This window comes from Ictalurus furcatus, chromosome 1 (genome assembly GCF_023375685.1).
Source record: "Ictalurus furcatus strain D&B chromosome 1, Billie_1.0, whole genome shotgun sequence".
In the NCBI taxonomy this organism is placed as follows: Eukaryota; Metazoa; Chordata; class Actinopteri; order Siluriformes; family Ictaluridae; genus Ictalurus; species Ictalurus furcatus.
Window position 1 is genome coordinate 9976180 of NC_071255.1, and position 21510 is coordinate 9997689.

Consider the following 21510-nt stretch of genomic DNA (forward strand, 5'->3'; position numbering starts at 1 on the left):
GCTGGATTGTGGGAAGTGGATTGTTCCACGAACAAATGTTTTCCTCCAGGCAGCCCAGAAAGACAACTGTCCTGCCCAACACTTTGCTTTTGGTAGCTATTTTGCCTCGTAATGAAGGTCTCTCTACGGAAATCTGGCCATGGAAAGCCCTCGTGACCGTAGAATTGTCATCTGCATTCATCATATGCACGCTCAGAGAGTTAGATGCGATCACACTCTGCAATTTCAGACACAAAAGAGGTCCAGCTACCTAGTGATTGGCAGGAGCAGTAGCCAATCAGCATAAAGAGTGTAAGAGTGTAAACAAAGCATACAAAAGTGAGCGAGTGGAAAAAGTCGGATACACTATAGAAGGATACAAGGAAAAAGGATTTTGGGCTTATGCTGTTTTTTTGTTTTTGTTTTTTTTGCTGAACAGGTAAGACATTCATTTGTTATTTATTTTGGTGTCTTGCTCGCTGTATGTGTGAGCAGAACGCAGTTCAGCACCTCTTATAAGCTCTTTTGATAAAAAGGGAGATAGGTTGAAAGCATTGCGTTTCTCAGGGTCATCTTCAGAGGACAACCTACAGACACGTACAAGCACTAAGATCAAATGACAAACGACAGATGCTATAAAGTATTTACCTTTTTCTATTGTCTTAATAAGTGCTTGTACACTGTAAACGTGTCAATTGTAAACATGACACAATTTTTTGAATCCGCGCTGTTTTCATTAATCTGATGGCAAGGTATTTTTGAGGTATTTTTTTTTATAAGCACAAGAAAAGCTTTAATGGATCTACACTGTAACGATAATGAAACACCATCATAGACAAATGAGTCAAGCAACACCTTTTTAAAATGAATGTCTCTCTTTTTATTGCATTTAAAGCCACACATTTTCTGATATAAAGTCATGGTCTGAAGAAATGGCAGTCAGCCCATTAAGCAGACCACACTGTGCTGTAGCTCTGGGGATTAGATATCACTATATTCCCTTAGTGAGCAGTCATTCGTCCGCTGTTTTATCCTTGAGATCCTGTTGACGGTGTTTTTTGTTTTCTCTCTCTCTCTCTCACTCGTGTGTGTGTGTGTGTGTGTGTGTGTGTTAAGATTTTCCCATGGGACGGAGCGGCAGAACATCAGAGGCATGGCAGTGTTCAGAAAGAGGCCTCCCCCAGGTAATTATATGTAAACTTGTTTTAATGAGATTTATTTGTGTTTATTTATGTTACAAGTACCAAACAGAATGTACAAAAAAAATGAAAAAGAAAGAATTTGTGTTTCACTTTGGTACACAGAAAGAATAAAAGAAGTGAAATACTGGATATGATAATATTATATGCTTGAGAATCATCGAAGGCAAATACAGTGCTAAATTTTGTTGTTCTATTTATTTATTCAATAAAAACCTCCATATCATCCCCAAGGGTTTTTGGCATATCAACTTTTGACTTTTGAATTGACTTTATTTTTTATGCCTTTTTTTTTTTTTTTTTTTTTCATCATTCCATCTGTCTGTCCATCTATCAGTGTGTCTGGGCGTCTGTCTGAGATTCTCGTTAGCACGGCATCTCAAGAACGAGTGGTGGAAAGTTTGTAGGATTTTATATGGACGTATCGTTGTAACCAATTGATCAGCTTTTGTAATTGATTCAAACAGAGTCATGGTCAAATGTCTGAAATTGTTTTTCTTTAATAGTTTCCTTCACGGTTGAAGTATACAGGCGCATCTCAAAAAAAAAAAAATTTAGATCGTGGAAAAGTTCATTTTGTTCCGTAATTTAATTCAAAAAGTGGAACTTTCATACATTCTAGATTCATTACACATAAAGTGAAATATTTCAAGCCTTTTTTTAAAAAAAAAAATAAAAATCTTGATGATTACAGCTCATGGAAATCCAAAATCCAGTATCTGGATTCTTTGTTCTTTTCCACGATATTCAAATTTTTTGAGATGCATCTGTATTTTAAGGTTAGTTCTGGCATACAAATTATTAACAAGAAGGATTAGACTTCTTGGTGGCGGAGGAATCCCCATTGATGCAGTTGGCATCGAGTTCATCTGGTTTGTAATGTTTCAGACAGGTAGTACAAGTGCTAATAACGTCACACTTCTTCTGCCAACCAATTCTCAAACTGCTCTGTTTTGCTTTTGCACTAATTCTGTTTTGGGTTGAGTATTGTTTGGTTCTCGACCGAGCCCGAACACTAGTAAATACACTTCGCTGTTCAGCCAATCACCTTATAATTGACACACAGGACCACAGATTTGCACAGTGAGCACAAGTCATATTAAGTCTATTTTGTACCAGAAGCAACACTGCTTCTCAACTGCTTCACTTTTCAGTGTACAGTGTGTAGTGTATTGTTGTTTTTTAAAACATGTTTCTAGCAAAAGAAGTAGCCTCTGTATCTGCCAGACCCACTAAAGGAGGAGTGGTCTATTTATTACCCAGACCCACTAAAAGAGGTATGGTCTCTTTATTGCCCAGACCCACTAAAAGAGGTATGGTCTCTTTATTGCCCAGACCCACTAAAGGAAGTGTGGTCTCTGCATCTGCCAGACCCACTAAAGGAGGAGAGGTCTCTTTATTACTAAGACCCACTAAAGGAAGTATGGTCTCTTTATTGCCCAGACGACCTAAAGGAAGTGTGGTCTCTGTATCTGTCAGACCCACTAAAGGTGGAGAGGTCTCTTTATTACCCAGACCTACTAAAGGAGGAGAGGTCTCTTTATTGCCCAGACCTACTAAAGGAGGAGAGGTCTCTTTATTGCCCAGATGACCTAAAGGAGGTGTGGTCTCTGTATCTGCCAGAACCACTGAAGGAGGAGTGGTCTCTTTATTACCCAGACCCACTAAAGGAGGAGTGGTCTCTTTGTTACCCAGACCCACTAAAGGAGGAGTAGTCTCTTTATTACCCAGACCCACTGAAGGAGGAGTGGTCTCTTTATTACCCAGACCCACTAAAGGAGGAGTGGTCTCTTTGTTACCCAGACCCAATAAAGGAGGAGTGGTCTCTTTGTTACCCAGACCCACTAAAGTAGGAGTGGTCTCTTTATTTCCCAGACCCACTAAAGGAGGTGTGGTCTCTTTATTACCCAGACCCACCAAAGCTGGAGTGGTCTCTGTATCTGCCAGACCCACTAAAGGAGGAGTGGTCTCTTGATTACCCAGACCCACTAAAGGAGGTGTGGTCTCTTTATTACCCAGACCCACCAAAGCTGGAGTGGTCTCTGTATCTGCCAGACCCACTAAAGGAGGAGTGGTCTCTTTATTACCCAGACCCACTAAAGGAGGTGTGGTCTCTTTATTACCAAGACCCACTAAAGCTGGAGAGGTCTCTGTATCTGCCAGACCCACTAAAGGAGGAGTGGTCTCTGTATCTGCCAGACGGTATTTCTTTAAAACTGTTTTGTGACAATGTCCATCGTGAAAAGCATTATACAAATGAAACTGAATTGAATTGAGTTGAATTAAAGGAGGAGTGGTCTCTTTATCACCCAGACCCACTAAAGGAAGTGTAGTCTCTGTATCTGTTAGTCTTAGTAAAGGAAGCATGGCCTTTGTGACCCCCAATCTTGTTGAAAGAGTCCTCTGTAATTCAGTTCAGGTGATGAGGCAAGGCCGCGATGCCTCTTTTTTTCTATAAACTGTAGTAACTGACCTTCTTGTTGGATCTTATTGCACCACATCATATCACATCAAAGCAGCTCTAAATCATTTCATTATGAATTGTCTCAAAAGTGGAGTGGATCACATTTTAGAAGTCATTCATGGAGAAATTGATCAACCGTTTCTCTGATCAACTGATGACCCGTGTGTTCGTTCATTATGCTGCATCTTTGATTGTGGCACAGCTGTCTGATGATAAAATACATATTGTCATATTTCTAATAACGCTATAAGATATAATTCAATTTCAGGAGGCAGCATTTAACCCCTTAAACCCCTAGGACTGGTAGCCATTACCCAATCAGTCCAACTTTTGGCTTTATTTTTACAAACTTTATTATTTATTTTTTTTAATACAGTTTATTCCACTCTTCATTGCAAAAATGCTCAAGATCTATCAGATTGCAAGTGGATCTACTGTTCACAGCACCTTTTCAAGCCATTCTACAATCTCGATAAGATTTAGGTGTGGGCTGAGACTGGGCCATTCCAAAATGCTGATCATCTTCTTTTGAAGCCATTCCTTTGTTGTCTTGGATTTGTGCTTTGGGTCCTTCTTGTGCTGAAAGGTGAATTTTTTTTCATCATCTTCAGCTGTCTAACAGAGGCCTGCAGGTTTTGTGCAAAAATAGGTAGATATTTGGAGCCATCCATGATTCACTCCCTCTTGACTAGAGCTCCAGTCACAGCTAAAGAGAAGCAACCCCATAACATGATGCTGCCACCATCATGCTTCACCAGGGGTATGGTGTTCTACATTTACGTTTACATTTATTCACTTAGCAGACGCTTTTATCCAAAGCGACTTACAAATGAGAAAATACAAGCAAAGCGATATATCAAGAAGAGAACTAAACAGTAGTGCTACCATACAAGATCCATTAATTGAGTTCCAGAAGAAGCAAAGTGTGCAGAGTAGAGGTGTAAGGGCAAATTTATTTATTTATTTATTTTTTATGGGTTGGTTAGGTGTCCACGGAAGAGGTGGGTCTTTAGCTGTTTTTTGAAGATGGTGAGAGATTCTGTGGTCCGGATTAAGATTGGAAGTTCATTCCACCACTGAGGAACAGTTAGTTTGAATGTTCTTGAAAGGGACCTTGAGCCACGCTGAGTAGGTACTACTAAGCGCCGGTCGCTAATCGCCCATCCTCATTTCTTCTGTTTTTGTGTATGTCTATAAGCAAAAACTAAGATAAAGACAAAGGCTACCTGGCAAACACAAAATACAGTTTTAAAACAAAAAATATAATTTTTAAATGATAATGTTATTTATTGAAGGAAAAAAAGTTATCCAATACCAACTGGCCTGTGTGAAAATGTATTTGCCCCCATAGTTACTAATTCCCCAAATCTATGAAACAGCATTCATAATGGGGTTCAGCTGGACTAGACGCAACCAGACCTGATTACTGCAAACCCTGTTCAATCAAATCTACACTTAAATAGAACTTCAACAGCATGAAGTTGGTTAAAAGGTCTTACCCAGTAACACATTATGCCAAAGTTGAAAGAAATTCCAGAAATCATGAGGACGAAGGTGATCGAAATATATCAGTCTGGGAAGGGTTACAAAGCCATTTCAAAGGCTCTGGGACTCCAAAGAACCACAGTGAGAGCCATTATCACCAAATGGAAAAACTCGGCACAGTAGTGAACCTTCCCAGAAGTGACCGGCCTTCCAAAATTCCTCCAAGAGCACAGCAACAACTCATCCAGGAAGTCACAAAAGACCCAAGGATAACATCACAGAACCTACAGGCCTCTCTTGCATCAGTAAAGGTCACTGTTCATGACTCCACTATCAGAAAGACACTGGGCTAAAATGGCATCCATGGAAGAGGGGTGATGTGAAAACCACTGCTAACCCAGAAGAACATTAAGGTTCATCTGAATTTTGCCAAAACACACCTTGATGATCCTCAAACCTTTTGGGAGAATGTTCTGTGGATTGATGAGTCGAAAGTCGAACTGTTTGGAATACAGGGGTCCCATTACATCTGGAGTAAACCAAACACAGAATTGCAGAAAAAGAACATCATACCTACAGTCAAGCATGGTGGTGGAGTGTGATGGTGTGGGGATGCTTTGCTGCTTCAGGGCCTGGGTAACTTTAAATAACTGAGGGAAACATGAATTCTGCTCTCTACCAGAAAATCCTAAAGGAGAATGTCCGGTCTTCAGTCCGTAAGTTGAAACTCAAGCGCAACTGCATTATGCAGAATGTAGTGATCCAAAGCATTGGAGTAAATTTTAGTCCTAGAAGTAAGTGATGTGGGCCAAATATTGAAATTTTGGTCCATTTTTTAACAAAATCATTCTCATGCATGTACTAACAAATGCTGAAAAAATGAGCAAAATCAGAGATGGAGTGGTAGGAAAGTCTTTTGCTACTGTTTGATTTGACATGGAATCACCCTTTTTCTTTATTCTTCTACCTTTTGCACAATCCTACCTCAAATGCATCCTGCCTACGCCTAAAAATGGGCGCAAAACAGCTTAGTTCAGCAGTCCTTAAGTGTCTAAAACTGTGTTCAAAGGCCATTTGGCCCTGCTCTGTGTGTGTGTGTGTGTGTGTGTGTGTGTGTGTGTGTGTGTATGAGTGTTTGCTTGCACTGTGCAACTGCAAGCGAAGGATGAAAGGCAAGCCTAGCAGGCCTGCATTTTCATCTGTGTGAAGAAGCTGAAACAGTTAATGATATTTAGCATACACACACACACACACACACACACACACACACACACAAAACAGGCAAAATATCCTACATCTGTATCGTAGCTCTGAATCCTGAAGCCTTACTGTATGTGCATACTGCATTGCCTCTGGATCAAGTAAAGCCCTCACATGTGTACAGTGTTAGTTGCCCTGGCAACGTCATCAGCTAATTCTTATTGGTTTGCCCCGCAACGAATCAGAATGCGAGTTGATTATGTCATATAAAAACAGCATGGTGCATTAAAAACAGTCTGAGAGCGCCATTCTGTGACTCGCGAGAGATAAGTGTGAGTGTCATTTGAGCCGCCAGTGGACTTAAAATCGGGTTTTTTTTTTCCTGTACAAATCAATATGTGCTGTGTAAAGGGAGAGTTAAGACCTTCTTTACAATAAGAGGATACATGCAAGATCAAATGATACTTAAGACACATCATTTGATTTAGGAAATTTTTAGATGTTATGTTCAGTTGACTGCATTAACCTTATTTAGGATATGCTGTTAACCAAGACTGTATCGTCAAGCTGAATGACCTTCACTGATGCGGCAAAACAAACAGCAGTGAAGACCTTGATGCTGTCATTCAAACCGTGCTGCAGTTTACCTACTGTCATGCTCTGCTACTGAGGGCTTACTCGGTTTATCCTGTATGTATCAGGTGTCAGGTGGCTGATTTATGTCGGTAAGAAAAATGTAACAAAACCTCGAAGGAGCATTCTCAGCTCAAAATGACTGTTCTTAAAGACTTACCAGGGAAATTGTTTCTTACCGTTCCTCCACTGAAATGGACATCAGCAAAGATAAGACAGACAGGTAAAAAGTTGCTTTTTGTATTCTTTTCTGCTTTTCATATTGTTTAAAAGAGTGTTTCCTGTCTCCATATATTGTATGTAAAATGATCACAAAATTAGATTTTGTTCGTTATAATGTTATTCTTTCCATCATTTTATACTGCATTGTTGTCGTCGTTAAACCAAAATCACTCTCTTCCTCTCTCTCTCTCTCTCTCTTCCTCTCGCTCTCTCTCTCTTTCTCACACGCACACTTTTGCCTTTTCCTCTCCTGACCTTGTATGTGATGACACAATATTATGTGACCTGCTTCTTCCAGCATTACATCATCAATTCATTTTTGTCCGTATTGTCCAGTCTCTTGAACTGTGTAGTCATGATGTCACTTCACCTCTGACTACATCACGTTGATGACTGAGCTTTTCCTACATATCACGCATGCATTTGCTGAGAACGTACCTCTGTCTGGATGAGTCGCAGAAACGTAAACATCGCTGACTCAGTAGGATACAAGTACAGTATATCTGATTCATATAGACTGATACTTGGTTAGTAAAAGTGATCACGTCATTGCGTGACCGTTCAAGATGAGCGAATTGTCAAAGGCGCATATTCCTTTGGCTTCTAGCAGGTGATGCAGCTTGGACAGCAGGGCTACGTATACTGTATGTTATAGTTTTAGCATTAGTCTAATTGTAATATTAATATAAAGGAGGTTTAAATTTCCAGATGTATTATAATAGATTGTCCACTGTAGGGCTTAAATATAAAGGGTTTATTACTTAGCCCACTGCTCTCCTGTTAACAAAAACATAAAGGTTATATGCGTGTTTTAGTTTACTCTTTAAATATCTGACTCCATTTAATTAATGATCTGTTAACTTATTTATCTGAACCCATTAATGCTAGAAGTAGCTGTAAAATCTGAATGTTCTAAAATAATTTACTCTAAAGCAGCTTCAAGCAAAGCTTTCATTATAACGACGTTTCTCCGTCAGAGACTTTTATATAGCTTCTTTATTAAACCCTTATGTTGTTAGCGCCGAGGTTTCTATCAACGTGCAAAGCAAGGCCTTAACTATTTTACTTGTCAGAGGTTCTGTTTAAACTTGCACGTATTAGCCTTTTCTTTTAGCTTGTCACAGGTTGACTTTAAACATGTCTAACGTACTACAATTTTAGCTTAAGAAACTATTTCTAGTAAGTGTACAAAACATATACTGTAGATCACGCACGCTTAGTGCGTCATACATTTTCCGAAGAGCCACTGAGTATTTAGCGATAGGAATAACAGTTGAATTTATTACACAAAATCACAAATGAAGTTTTACTTGAAATAGAAACAAATGTATCTTAGAAAATGTCGATCACGGACATGTGCGTGATGGAAAAAGCATTGATGGCCAAAAGGCAGCCACTAATGTTAGCAGCCATCCATGAGTTCTACCAAGCATACACTCTTATACCCCTGAGCCTCATTGAAATATTATTATAGTGGCCAGGATACCAAATGAGAATGAAACAATGTGTATTATGGCATGGTGGACCCCCAGCTAATTAGCTCACCCTAAGGAACTGTATGCTAATTAAGTTACTGGGAATGAGTCGGTGGGAACAAAAGGCAAAAAAAGTCTCCCATGCAAACCAGGGGGTGCCAGCACCTGTGTGTGTGTGTGTGTGTGTATGTGTGTGTGTGTGTGTGCTTATGTATGTATGTAAATGTTGTATTGTAAATGTTGTTTCTTAAATCTGTATGATATTTACATCACCACATCGTTCACCATGAAATATGGATAAAAATGATACCAAACACGCCCTGAGTAATATTGTAATTACACACAGTTTAGATGATCACATGGTATCTGTGAAACACATTCCTGACCATTTTAATCCTTAATCAAGTTGCTGCCACAATTTATAAATCTACTACACCACTACATGTTCAACATACTGCAGTTGTGACATCTGATGACTTTATTCTTTTTTACCGGTACATACCTTTTTGTTTCGTTTACAGAGTAAGGCAGGGTAGTTCTTGGTCCTTCTCTTATAATCAGTTGCCTTTTTTTTGTGGCTTAAGCATTACTTTCCTTCTTAGTATACATACATACATGCATACATACATGTCAAATCCACTGCTCAAATCTTCGCAAAGTTTGTCTCTTTACAGTACAACAGTAACGTAGGAAAAAAAAAGCCCCAGAGTGAGCTTACTAATGCCGTTACTTTCACAATGAATGGCATCATTACTTCTCTTATCTGTTTCTGTCATTACAAGACTGTACTGAGTAACTCCAGCGATGCAGTTCTGAGCTAAGTCAGCTTTTATGATTTGTACAAGTCATTCCAGCTGAGATGAGATACAGTGACGATGGAGAGAAGGATGCAGAGAGGAGAGGATCGTCTGTAAGTGAATGAGTCAGGACAGTGACACATAGACCACATTTACATGGACAGCAGTAATCTAATTATTGACCTAAACCTAAACCGAATAAGATAATATTGTGATTAAGGTGTTTACATGAGTTGCTTTTAGAAGTCCTGTTTTACATGTTATAGAACATAGTTCGATTAACGGCACACGTCATTACGTCACCGCGCCACGCCGTCCGACGTTGCCTCCAGGATTTCACGTATCGACATACAGTTAGTCTTTGTTATGGAACCATATACAGTTTTGGATGTTTTTAATTTTACAAAAGCTTCAAATGCAGTTAATTATTTGTCATGCTATACATGCTAATAGACGACTGCTTGAAGCCGTGGACTGCGTCTGAAACCGCGTACTTACCTACTATATAGTAGCCGAAACACATGTATTTCGCCTACTATATAGTAGGTAAGTACGCGGTTCGGGACGCAGCCGTGCTCTCTTGAGCACTGCCGTGTGTGTACGTGTCCTGTCGCAAAATGCGGTGAAAACTCCCACACGATGTTAATAATGTGATTAAGGTGTGTACATGTATGTAATGCGACTAAAACAGGAATACTCCACATGTCTTAATTCGATTTGTGTTTACTTTGAGTGCAACTTTAATCGGATTAAGGTCATCAATAATCGCTGTTTACACGCTAGATTCTTAATCATAGTATTGTCTTAATCGGATTAATATCGGATTATTGTTGTCCATGTAAACGTACTGATAATCAACAGAGCGAGATGGACCGTATGACGAGCGCTTACAGCAGCGCTGTGTCGGTCTAAATTCCGACAACTCTTATCGTAACCGAATTTAATTAGCTGTTTATTAAAAAGAATCAGCGTTTTGGTTATTTTAATAAACTATCCAAGCACTCATCTGCTGATTGTTGTGGGTTATAATTTTATCCATAACACATTTGGTCCTCAGATGTCTATTGTATGGAAGAAAAAAAAAAAGGTTTTTTTTTTTTTGTTTGTTTGTTTTTTAATGAATTTCAGTTAATTAATTAATAGTGGCTCATGTGTGCATTCAATATTAGTCTTGAATGGCATAGGTTTTACGAGTGTATTTACAACCCGAAACATACACTTCAGCCTGCCATATTGTGATTACATCAAGCTGTTCGACAGTGGCACCGGATCTGATGCTGCTTTTCACCGAGTTCAAGGTCGAGGTTTTCAGCAACCTCCACGCAATATCCAAGCAGGGTGTTAAATCCATAGTTGCATCTCAAGTCTGAATACTGATGTGCATATGTAATTTTGGGTATTAAAGCCTCACTGAGTGTGCTTCACTTGGAACGTGGCCCTGTGTCATCTCCAGCCAATAGGCACCACATTCTTCTGTTGTGCTTCTGTTCTGTGGCCACGGAGAAAGGTGCAGAAGATTTGTACTGGAATTACTTATAGTACTGTAGCATTTAGTGCAAGACAAATAAGCACTGTAATCTATGTGAGTGTTTTGTCAGTGTAAAGGAGATCAGAGTGGCCTTTTAACAGGAAACCACAGAGGGTGTGAGTAATTTAGAGAGAGAGGGACCAGACGAGGTGTGAGGAAAGCGGAGGCAGCTAAAGGTCGTGCATGCATGTGTTTGGCCTTTTTTTTTGATGCACTCATTTCGTGCACGTTTTGCCTTTGGTCAGTTGTTTGACTTCACTTCTGCACAGTAAGATGTTTACTTGTGCAGGTGAACTTGTTGGCTTTAAGCTGAAGTTTAAGACTAGTCTGATCTGTTTGCTCTTTTTTTTTTCTTCTTTTCTTTCTTATCCATTCGGAGCTTTTATGTTTAAAATGATATTCAGTACTAAAATGTTCCTAACTTTTGATACTGGTATACTAAAGCGTAAACTCTAAAACCTAAAATAGATCTCTACTAGAGTAGTTATGAGTAAGTTTGTATGAGTGTGGTGAGTTCGTCTGAAGCAGTGAAAGCGATAAAAAAAGACAAAAAAAAAAAAACAGGAAAAAGGAATCTGAAAGTCCTCACAGTAACAGAAGTGAAATTCACAGGTGTCGTGTTCTGTTCTCCAAATAGCAGTCACTTCAACACGCTAGTATTAAGTAATATCATCCTTTACAAACCACACTGAGCTATTTCCCATTCACAGGTGCGTGTAGCAGTTATAACCGTCCACATGTAAAACTGACCACATGGTGCAGCTGGTTCATTGAGGAAAGTTTTGAGTTTCTATTTCAACAGAATCTGTACTTGTAACTGTAAATGTGTCCTACATCTGTACAGCCATGAGTCATATGTTATTAGCTATTTAAAGCCTATAGCTGATTCAATTCAAGGCTGACACATTACACTATCACTCACTGCACATAATTTATAACAGTTTCTTACATGGGTATATTCTTCATATCAAAGTGAATTAACTGGGCACTGGACTGTGTGCCAGTGTGTATCAGTGATTCAGGCCCAGAGACGAACAGCCACTGATTCATACAGTCACCCGTGTTGGGCTTGCTGGAAAACTAATGTGACCGACTAAGTCCAAACCAACCCATTGATTATGGCACTACCAGACAGCGTTATTGGTGAAATAAGACAGTCCATTGATGTTTAATGTTTTATTGTCTTGAAATCATTTAAATTCCCTGGCAACCGGATTTCAAATGATTCGTCATTAAATAAGCATTTGCCACTGTGAGATTCAAGACATGTACATCTCTAACTACAGTTTAAGTATAACTAAAAGCTACAAAAAGCACCTCCTTCTGCCTAATCAGAACTGTGTGGGTGCGTTAGATCACAAGTGATCGACGACGGCATGACAATACCCCGTAACGCAACGTAAACAACTCGTGTTGCGCTAGAGCTAGAAACTGCATCGAAGTTCGAGTGGAGTTTCCACAGCACTTGCGAGAAGTATTCAAATCACGGACATACTTCTCGCACTCACACATAGTGGGTAAACCTGAGGTAATACTGTGGTTTATGTGTATGCAATTCATTGCTGCTTCTTCCTTCTAGCTAGTTAAAAAAGCTAAAGTGATTGGCACAGCATTGTACTGCAATGTGCAAATGCAGCGTACATATTGCATCTGATTTATAGATTAAAATGAACGTTACTGTTCTTTCATCTACCTGATTACTATCATTGCATGGCAGGTGGCTTAACATTAACACTTTGGGGTCGTAAGTTTTGCCGGTGAAGCTTGGCAAGATCAGATCAGTCGTTTTCGTTATTCATTCATTAGATTTTATTATACAAACACAACACAAAAACATTGTCAGAAACTGTAACCTTGGCTATGCAGTGTGCACATGTGTAAGTAATGACTATTGTAAAATGTGTTAAGGAGATAAAAATACAGCCTGTCTAGCTTTTTATAGTACTAAGTGTTGATCAGGATTATCTGCATTTACTACTCATCAAAAACAGCAATCAAAAAATAATAAAGTTCTCTCGTAACTGGAACAAACAACAACGTTTACCACAGAAACTATAGATAAAAGTAAGAAGCTAATTATAATTCAACTGCGGTTGCAGGGGCTTTAAAGGTGCAGGTTGTGCAGTTTAAGTGCTTCTAGACCTATAATAATCATATTTCAAAGATCACTTATTAAAACTAGAACATGCAATATTTAATCATTCAGTCAATATAGAAAGAAATCTTTTGTTCTCCATTTCGTGGTCAATGTTTTCATTGCTTTAAAATAAATAATTTAAAAAAACTGCTTCTTTTCTGTTCTTATTTTCAAGTACATATGCTTTCTCTTGTAGAAGAGGAAAGGAGGGTCCGAGCCAACGACAGGGAGTACAACGAGAAGTTTCAGTATGCAGTAAGAAAGACCACACCATATACACAAGCTTTGCACCGACATTTATCAGCTTCATCATCAAATTTTCTAATTATAACGTTCTGTCTGTGTACTCTGACACAGTACTTAATAATGGTTCATTTGATAATGCCACCCATTATGTCTCCCCCCCCCCCATGGTCTGCCCAGAAAAATTGCATCATGACCTCAAAATACAACATCATTACCTTCTTGGCAGTCAACCTCTTTGAGCAGTTCCAGGAAGTTGCCAACACCTACTTCCTGTTTCTTCTCATTCTCCAGGTACCATAAGGATGATGATGATTATTATTATTATTATTATTATTATTAAGTAAGATGCGATAAGGTCCGTCAGGAAGTATTTCCACCCAGAAGTGTATTATTTTCATACAACAGCATGAACAGGTTGTTATTCTGCTTATTCCACAACAATTTGTAGACGATTACAATATTTAAACCTTGTAAATATACAATATGAAAACCTGTCACCCTTTTTAATGGTTATATTTTGAATTTGTAGAACATCCATGAGACAAGTTAGTTCCTGGTTTTGTTTCATTAAAATAGTGATAATCAGTCGTTCCCTCTCTTGCCTTTGGTCCTATTCTCTCTCTTGTAGTTGATGAGACAAATAAACGCAGCTTGTGATTTTTTTTTTACTGAGAAACTGCAAAGCGTAAGCAAAGCGTCTCTTCCACGCTGGGAAACTTTGCAAGGCACTATGACTATTTCAAAGCACAGACACTCAAGACTCCTTTCATAAATGTTGCATAAATGTCTTCTAACAAAAAACTTCACCACACCAATACCATTATTTGTATATACAAATAATCCACACCTTCTGACCAAGATTTGAGAATTCAACTGCTCTGTGATATAACATATTTGACGCAATATTTTCAAGGATTAAGTTTGTCATATGCACATGGTCAGTGTTATTGAATTGAACTGGAGGGGTTGGGCTCAGACTTTATGCCTAGAGATAGACATTACTCAACATATGGGGTTAGGTATGTGAGTAAAACCTACGTTTACATGCACATCAATATTCTGATATGAATCAAAATTTGGCAATATTTTAATTAGTATCAAGTCATGTAAACACCACAATCCGATTGCCTGATTTAGATTAAGACAATATTCTGATTTCCCAAAATCTGATTCCCACCCCTGGTTTATGCCTGAAATTTGTTGCATGTATACACCTTATTCAGAAAATCCACTGAAAGGAGATGTATATGCGAATGCTCAGTCTGCAAGGAATTGTGGGTGCTAACAGGTGCTTAGCTGTAGGCAACTCGGGCATACTTACAACAACCATGTATACAGGAATATTCTGATGCCCGTATGCGGATAAACATTGTGTTTGGAATATAGTTGCAACCCGTATATAGGCCTTAAACGGAATATTGATGTAAACATAGTCAGTGTTAATGATAGTGTCATCTTACACAGGAAAAGACACCGTGTCATTTCTTGTCCATAATGAAAGAGAAGGCCCTCTCTCTCACTCTCTCGCTCTCTTTCTCTCTCTTTCTCTTTCAGTTGATTCCTCAGATCTCCTCTTTGTCCTGGTTCACCACAATAGTGCCTTTAGTACTGGTGCTGAGCATCACTGCAGTTAAAGATGCCACCGATGATTATGTGAGTCTCTCTCTCTCTCTCTCTCTCTCTCTCTCTCTCTCTCTGACAGACACTATCCTATATATACTGTGTGTATGTACATATACACACCATACCATATATATATATATATATATATATATATATATATACCATATACAGGTGCATCTAAAAAAAAAAAATTACAGTATCGTGGAAAATTATTTTTTTTTTCCGTAATTTAATTTAAAAAGTGGAACTTTTCATATTTTCTCGATTCATTACACATAAAGTGAAACATTACGAGCCTTTTTTTTTTGTTTTGTTTTAATCTTGATTACGGCTTACAGCTCATGGAAATCAAAAATCCAGTATCTTAAAATATTAGGATAAAGAATTTATAATACAGAAATATCGACAGAAATATGTGTAATGAATCTAGAATATATAAAAGTTCCACTTTTTGAATTCAATTACGGAAACAATGAATTTTTCCACGATATTAAAATTTTGCACCTGTATATACTAATATATATATATATATATATATATATATATATATATATATATATATATATATATATATATATATAATAAAATATACCATTGTTTTGAAGATGACTTGATGCTAATGTCACAAGTTTTTTCCTCCTACTGGTCGTCGATCTGCTCTCTTTTGCTAGTTACACTATGGGTCTAATCCCAACTCGAATGATACTGAATATACTTCTTAACCTGCTTCAAATATTTGTGCTTTCACTTTGCACAGCACTGAAAGTGACCTTCTCTCTGTATCATAGCAAGAGTATATTAACGTACATCTTCACAGAATTATGTGTGTGTTATTTTGAATCCTCTGGCAACCTCCTGCACTCTTGCACTACATATGAAATAATGCACAATGACAATTTTGTGTAAGTCCCATAAAAATCCTGTAACACTGACCAAGATGAAACACTTAGACCTGCTTCTCCTCTGCTGTAGTTTCGTCACAAGAGCGATAACCAGGTGAATAACCGCCACTCTCAGGTGCTGATCAATGGCATGTGAGTGTGAACTCCCTGAGATAAATGTGCATTTAATAACATATTCATATTTTCATGTAAATATGTATTATTAGATGGTAACATGTCGTATGGTTTCATGTTGTAGTCTTCAGAAGGAGAAGTGGATGAATGTGACAGTGGGGGACATCATCAAACTAGAGAACAACCAGTTTGTTGCGGTAAGACATCCTCCATGCCTCTGTCTAATGCTATGACCTTGTTCTCAATTTGATTTAAACCATAACCTTTATTTATACAGTAATGTGTACACAGTAATGGGTAGTATCAGCAATTGACATTTGATAGAGTGGAATACTGGATAGGTCTTGAGAAAGAACAGATGTGATACAGTGCTGTGAAAAGTTTCTTCTGTTTTTGTGTACATCTCATGCTAAATATAGTATAATAGTTTTAGATCTTTAAGCAAAATACAATATAAAACAAAGGCAACCTGAGTAAACACACAATACCGTTATTTAAAAAAAAAAAAAAATTTATTGAATCAAAAAAAGTTGTCCAACAACTATCACCAATGTGGAAAAGTAATTGCCCCCTTAAACTTAAAATCTGGCTGTGCCACCTTTAGCAGGAATAACTGCAACCAAACACTTCCGATAGCTGGAGATCAGTCGTTCACTTACTTCTAGGACTTGCTCCTATGCTTTGGATCGTTGTCTTGCTGCATAATCCATTTGCGCCTGAGTTTCAATTTACGGACTGAAGACCGGACATTCTCCTTTAGGATTTTCTGGTAGAGAGCAGAATTCATGTTTCCCTCAGTTATTGAAAGTTACCCAGGCCCTGAAGCAACAAAGCATCCCCACACCATCACATAACGGGACCCCTGTCTTCCAAACAGTTCCACTTTCGACTCATCAGTCCACAGAACATTCTCCCAAATGTTTTGAGGATCATCAAGGTGTGTTTTGGCAAAATTCAGACGAGCCTTAATGTTCTTCTGGGTTAGCAGTGGTTTTCACCTCACCACTCTTCTATGGATGACATTTTTGCCCAGTGTCTTTCTGATAGTGGAGTCATGAACAGTGACCTTTATTGATGCAAGAGAGGCCTGTAGGGTCTTTGATGTTCTCCTTGGCTCTTTTGTGACTTCCTGGATGAGTCATTGCTGTGCTCTTGGAGGAATTTTGGAAGGCCGGTCACTTCTGGGAAGGTTCACTACTGTGCAGAGTTTTTCCGTTTGGTGATAATGGCTCTCACTGTGGTCCTTTGGAGTCCCAGAGTCTTTGAAATAGCTTTGTAACCCTTCCCAGACTGATATATTTCGATCACCTTCGTCCTCATGATTTCTGGAATTTCTTTCAACTTTGGCATAGTGTGTTACTGGGTAAGAACATTTAACCAACTTCATGCTGTTGAAGTTCTATTTAAGTGTAGATTTGATTGAACAGGGTTTGCAGTAATCAGGCCTGGTTGTGTCTAGTCCAGCTGAACCCTATTATGAATGCTGTTTTGGTTATTTGATGAATTAGTAACTACAGGGCAAATAAATTTTCACACAGGCCCAGTTGGTATTGGATAACTTTTTTTTCCTTCAATAAATATCATTATCATTTAAAAACTATATTTTGTATTTATTCAGGTTGTCTTTGTTTTATCTTAGATTCTGTTTTAATTTCTAAAACTACTCAGTATGAGATAAACAAAAACAGAAGAAATCAGCACTGTATATGGAGAGGTACAGTCATGATTGTGAAGATTTGTAGTAACTCTTCACACACTAGTTCACTTCCTGTGTTGTAGCTTGCTACCGTTTTAGTATATTTTAATTGTGTGACTGTTTTGTATATCGGAATAGTGATGATGGTGTGTGTGTGTGTGTGTGTGTGTGTGTGTGTGTGTGTGTTACAGGCTGACCTGCTCCTGTTGTCTAGCAGTGAACCGCATGGTTTGTGTTACATTGAGACTGCAGAACTAGATGGGTAAGACTTTGTAACTTGAGCTGTCTCATGAAACCACTACTAAAGATAAACCTATTTACATGTGACAGGTTTTGGTACATCATATCACATTTTCAAAGAAAACCACAGCAGCAGTGAAGGTCTTAAATTAATGAACTCTACAGTATTTAGCAGATGACCTTTTCCAGAGCGACTTGCAGAAATGCATTGTAGTCACTATCAAAAACGTATCCTCATGCTAGTTCACTAGGTCAGGGTCTAAGAGTACCAACAAGCTAAAACCCTATTGGGGGTCAGTACCACATGAACAGAAGGGTAAAATAATATAACATAATAACTGATTTTTTTTTTTTTTTTGGTCTTTAATAGATTAATCGAGTGAGTGCTAATTTGGTTTGGAAAACTGCTAAACTCATATTGGGTACAGCATGAAAAGAAAACACACAAGACAAGTGTTTAATAGATTATCTATAATAGATTATATATATTATTTGGTTGGACTGCTGAGTGTTTATTAGTTTATGAAACAGTCTTGATCATAATGCTTTGTGTGTGTGTGTGTGTGTGTTACAGTGAGACGAACATGAAAGTGCGGCAGTCTCTGTCTGTTACCTCAGAGCTAGGAGATCCTACCAAACTTGCACGATTTGATGGTATGAGAGTTTTGAAGTATGTGTGTGTGCATGTGTATATATATGTGTGTGTGTATGTATGTGTGTGTGTGTGTGTGTGTGTGTGTGTGTGTATGTGCGTGTGTGCGTCCATAGGTTTGTAATGATCTCCATGTTTGTGGAAATATGGATATTTGCAGGTGTCATTAGTGTACAAGGCCACAAAACCAGCAGTGTTCTTGGCCTACAGTCTGTGCAAAGCCAGGGGCCACGAGGTGCTTGTTCCCATTTTGTGCTGTGCTCATACAGCTCTGCGGCTCTATGTCATAGCTTTCAGGGCAGTAGTACCTGGTGCAACTGTGGCCATGTGGACTGTGTATCCTGTAGTAGTGTCTCTATTCGTAGGACTGTGACCAGCTACACTTCTGTGGTTTGATTTCAGCGCAAGCTTTTTTTGTCGTTCTTTTATTTAAAGGTGTATAAAGATGTTATACTGTATGGATGATACATGATAGTATTATTGTATCGGTGATGGTTGTTGTTGATCCATATTCCTAACATGATGCCATCCTCTCTCCTTGCAGGAGAGGTGGTGTGTGAGCCTCCTAATAATAAGCTGGATCGGTTCTGTGGGACTCTGCACTGGAAAGAGTGTAAGTACGCTCTGACCAATCAGAACATGCTGCTGAGAGGCTGTGTACTACGCAACACGGAGAGCTGCTACGGTCTTGTCATATTCGCAGGTATGTGTATGTTTGTGATTGACCCTCATTTTTAAAAAATGATGCTGTAACATTTGATCCTGGCAATTTCTCAATGGGTCCATTGCCATAGGTCCAGACACCAAGCTGATGCAGAACAGCGGACGCACAAAGTTCAAAAGGACGAGCATAGACCGGCTGATGAACACACTGGTTCTGTGGGTACGAGAGTCTTAACCCATCAACCTGTGCACATATCATGTACAGGTCTTGATTATGCAGCATCTGCTATACTCTATCTTCAGCTGCTCTCTCTCTCTCTCTCTCTCTCTCTCTCTCTCTCTCTCTCTCTCTCTCTCTCTCTCTCTCTCCCCATCAGATTTTTGGTTTCCTGGTGTGTATGGGGGTAATATTGGCCATTGGAAATGCTGTGTGGGAGAGAGAGGTGGGGTCACTCTTTCAGAGCTATCTCCCATGGGACCCTCCTGTTGACAACTTCCTCTTCTCTGCCTTCCTCTCCTTCTGGTCCTATGTCATCATTCTCAACACTGTGGTGCCAATCTCCCTGTATGTAAGGTAAACAAAGTTGATAAAACAAGGCAGGGAGATATAGAGAAACAGGTGTCGGATCCTTGTTCCTTTCATTTGGATTTTCGTAAGCCCTATTTCGACAGGATTTGTTTTACATGGGCAGCTGTGATAATTCCCTCTTTTACATGTGATAATCTATGATCATACTGTCATTGGCAGTGTCCGTCTCCTTTCTCTCATGGAAAAAATTCCAGATTACATTAAACTCAGTTTCTCATAAACTCAGCATCCAGATAGACTTCTCTGGTAGGCAGATCTCAAGATCTCCACTAGTTGGTGTATTTAGTAATTTGCTTGCCGAAGAGAGATTGTTTCTAGTAATAGCAAAATGATGGGTGTTTTGAAAGGAAAAATTGGGGGAAAATATATTTTTGAAAAAAAAAAAAAAAAAGCTTATATGGATAGTAGTCTAAATATTTTTCCTTAATAAAAGCAAAAAATAGAAGCAATCAAAAAAAAAAAAAAAAAAGAGCGATCCTCCTGGTGGATTATGTTTTCTGTTATATTGTCAGCTATATTGACAATTTATATTGCCGTTGTAAGGAATTGTAATTTAATATTGTCTTGTCTGGATGCATTACATCCAGGTTATGATGTAATGTGTAATGCATCCAGACATAACAGTGAATATACAATACCAGTAAGTAGTTTAGACACACTCATTCTTTATTTTTATCTTTCCACATTTTTTAAATAATAATAAAGTCATCAAAACTGTGGAGTAACACAAGTGGAACTATGGGAATTATGTTGTGATAAATAATTCAAAATAATGTAATATTTGAGCATCTTCAGAGTAGACCCCCTTTTTGCCTAGAATTTCTCTAAATGTATTCTTGGCATTTTCTCAATTGATTTCTTGAGGAATCTCCCTGAGATGCTTTTTAAACAGTATTAAAGGAGTTCACACCTAGTGTATGCTGGACACTTATCGGCTGCTTTTTGGAATATTTCTCTCCGAGTTTAAAAAAAAAAAAAAAAAAAAACAACTTTTTTTTTGTAAATAAAATATTTTCGAATGAAAGAAATGAATACGTTGGCACAATTATACAGACATTTAAAATCGTAACACCTTCAAATCAAAAGGTTTTTAAGATCATGAGAAACATTTCAGTCAAATGTCTCCAAACTTTTGACTGGTAGTGTGTATGTATACACACACACACACACACACACACACACAATCATACATACAAAAAAAAAACAACAACAAAAAACATTTTTACAGATGTCAACCTTAAAAACAAATCCTGTCCAAACAGGGCTTCAGGCATTCCTTTTATTTGATTTCCTTTGAGCTTCTTTGACGGGTAAATCTCCCTGCCCTGTCATACCTCTCTGAAACGCCAGTGGTCCGTGCATCGTATAATACAGTCATTCTCACAGATTGTGTATGCCCCCCCCCCCCAAAACAATTACAGTATTTTTATCTTTATAATTTTTTTTCTGAACAATACGTACTTTGAAAGGCTTAGACATTATATGTAAGATGTGTTACTGGTAATCTAACATTAAACTTGGACATATAGGCCTACAGTCAAAATACAACTAGCAGGAAAAAAACACAGCAGTGTATGAGAGCAGTTTTGATGCTTTTCTCATCATGGGCTTGCTGAGAAATTATGACACGGACAATAGTAAATATGTTTTGTCGTACATGTAAAAC

At 38.3% G+C, this 21510-nt stretch overlaps 1 protein-coding gene across 1 annotated transcript in view; it reads left to right on the forward strand.

Moving 5' to 3' along the window:
- The window catches only part of atp8b2 (ATPase phospholipid transporting 8B2), a 56438-nt gene that overhangs the window by 7643 nt on the left and 27285 nt on the right, over nt 1-21510 (forward strand). The window contains exons 2-12 of the mRNA XM_053624081.1: nt 1096-1163; nt 13316-13374; nt 13543-13656; nt 14920-15018; nt 15961-16022; nt 16129-16201; nt 17892-17962; nt 18515-18594; nt 19137-19295; nt 19387-19475; nt 19633-19829. Coding sequence (XP_053480056.1) covers nt 1133-1163; nt 13316-13374; nt 13543-13656; nt 14920-15018; nt 15961-16022; nt 16129-16201; nt 17892-17962; nt 18515-18594; nt 19137-19295; nt 19387-19475; nt 19633-19829 — 1034 coding nt within the window. The 5' untranslated portion in view covers nt 1096-1132. The remainder of the gene's footprint in view (nt 1-1095; nt 1164-13315; nt 13375-13542; nt 13657-14919; nt 15019-15960; nt 16023-16128; nt 16202-17891; nt 17963-18514; nt 18595-19136; nt 19296-19386; nt 19476-19632; nt 19830-21510) is intronic.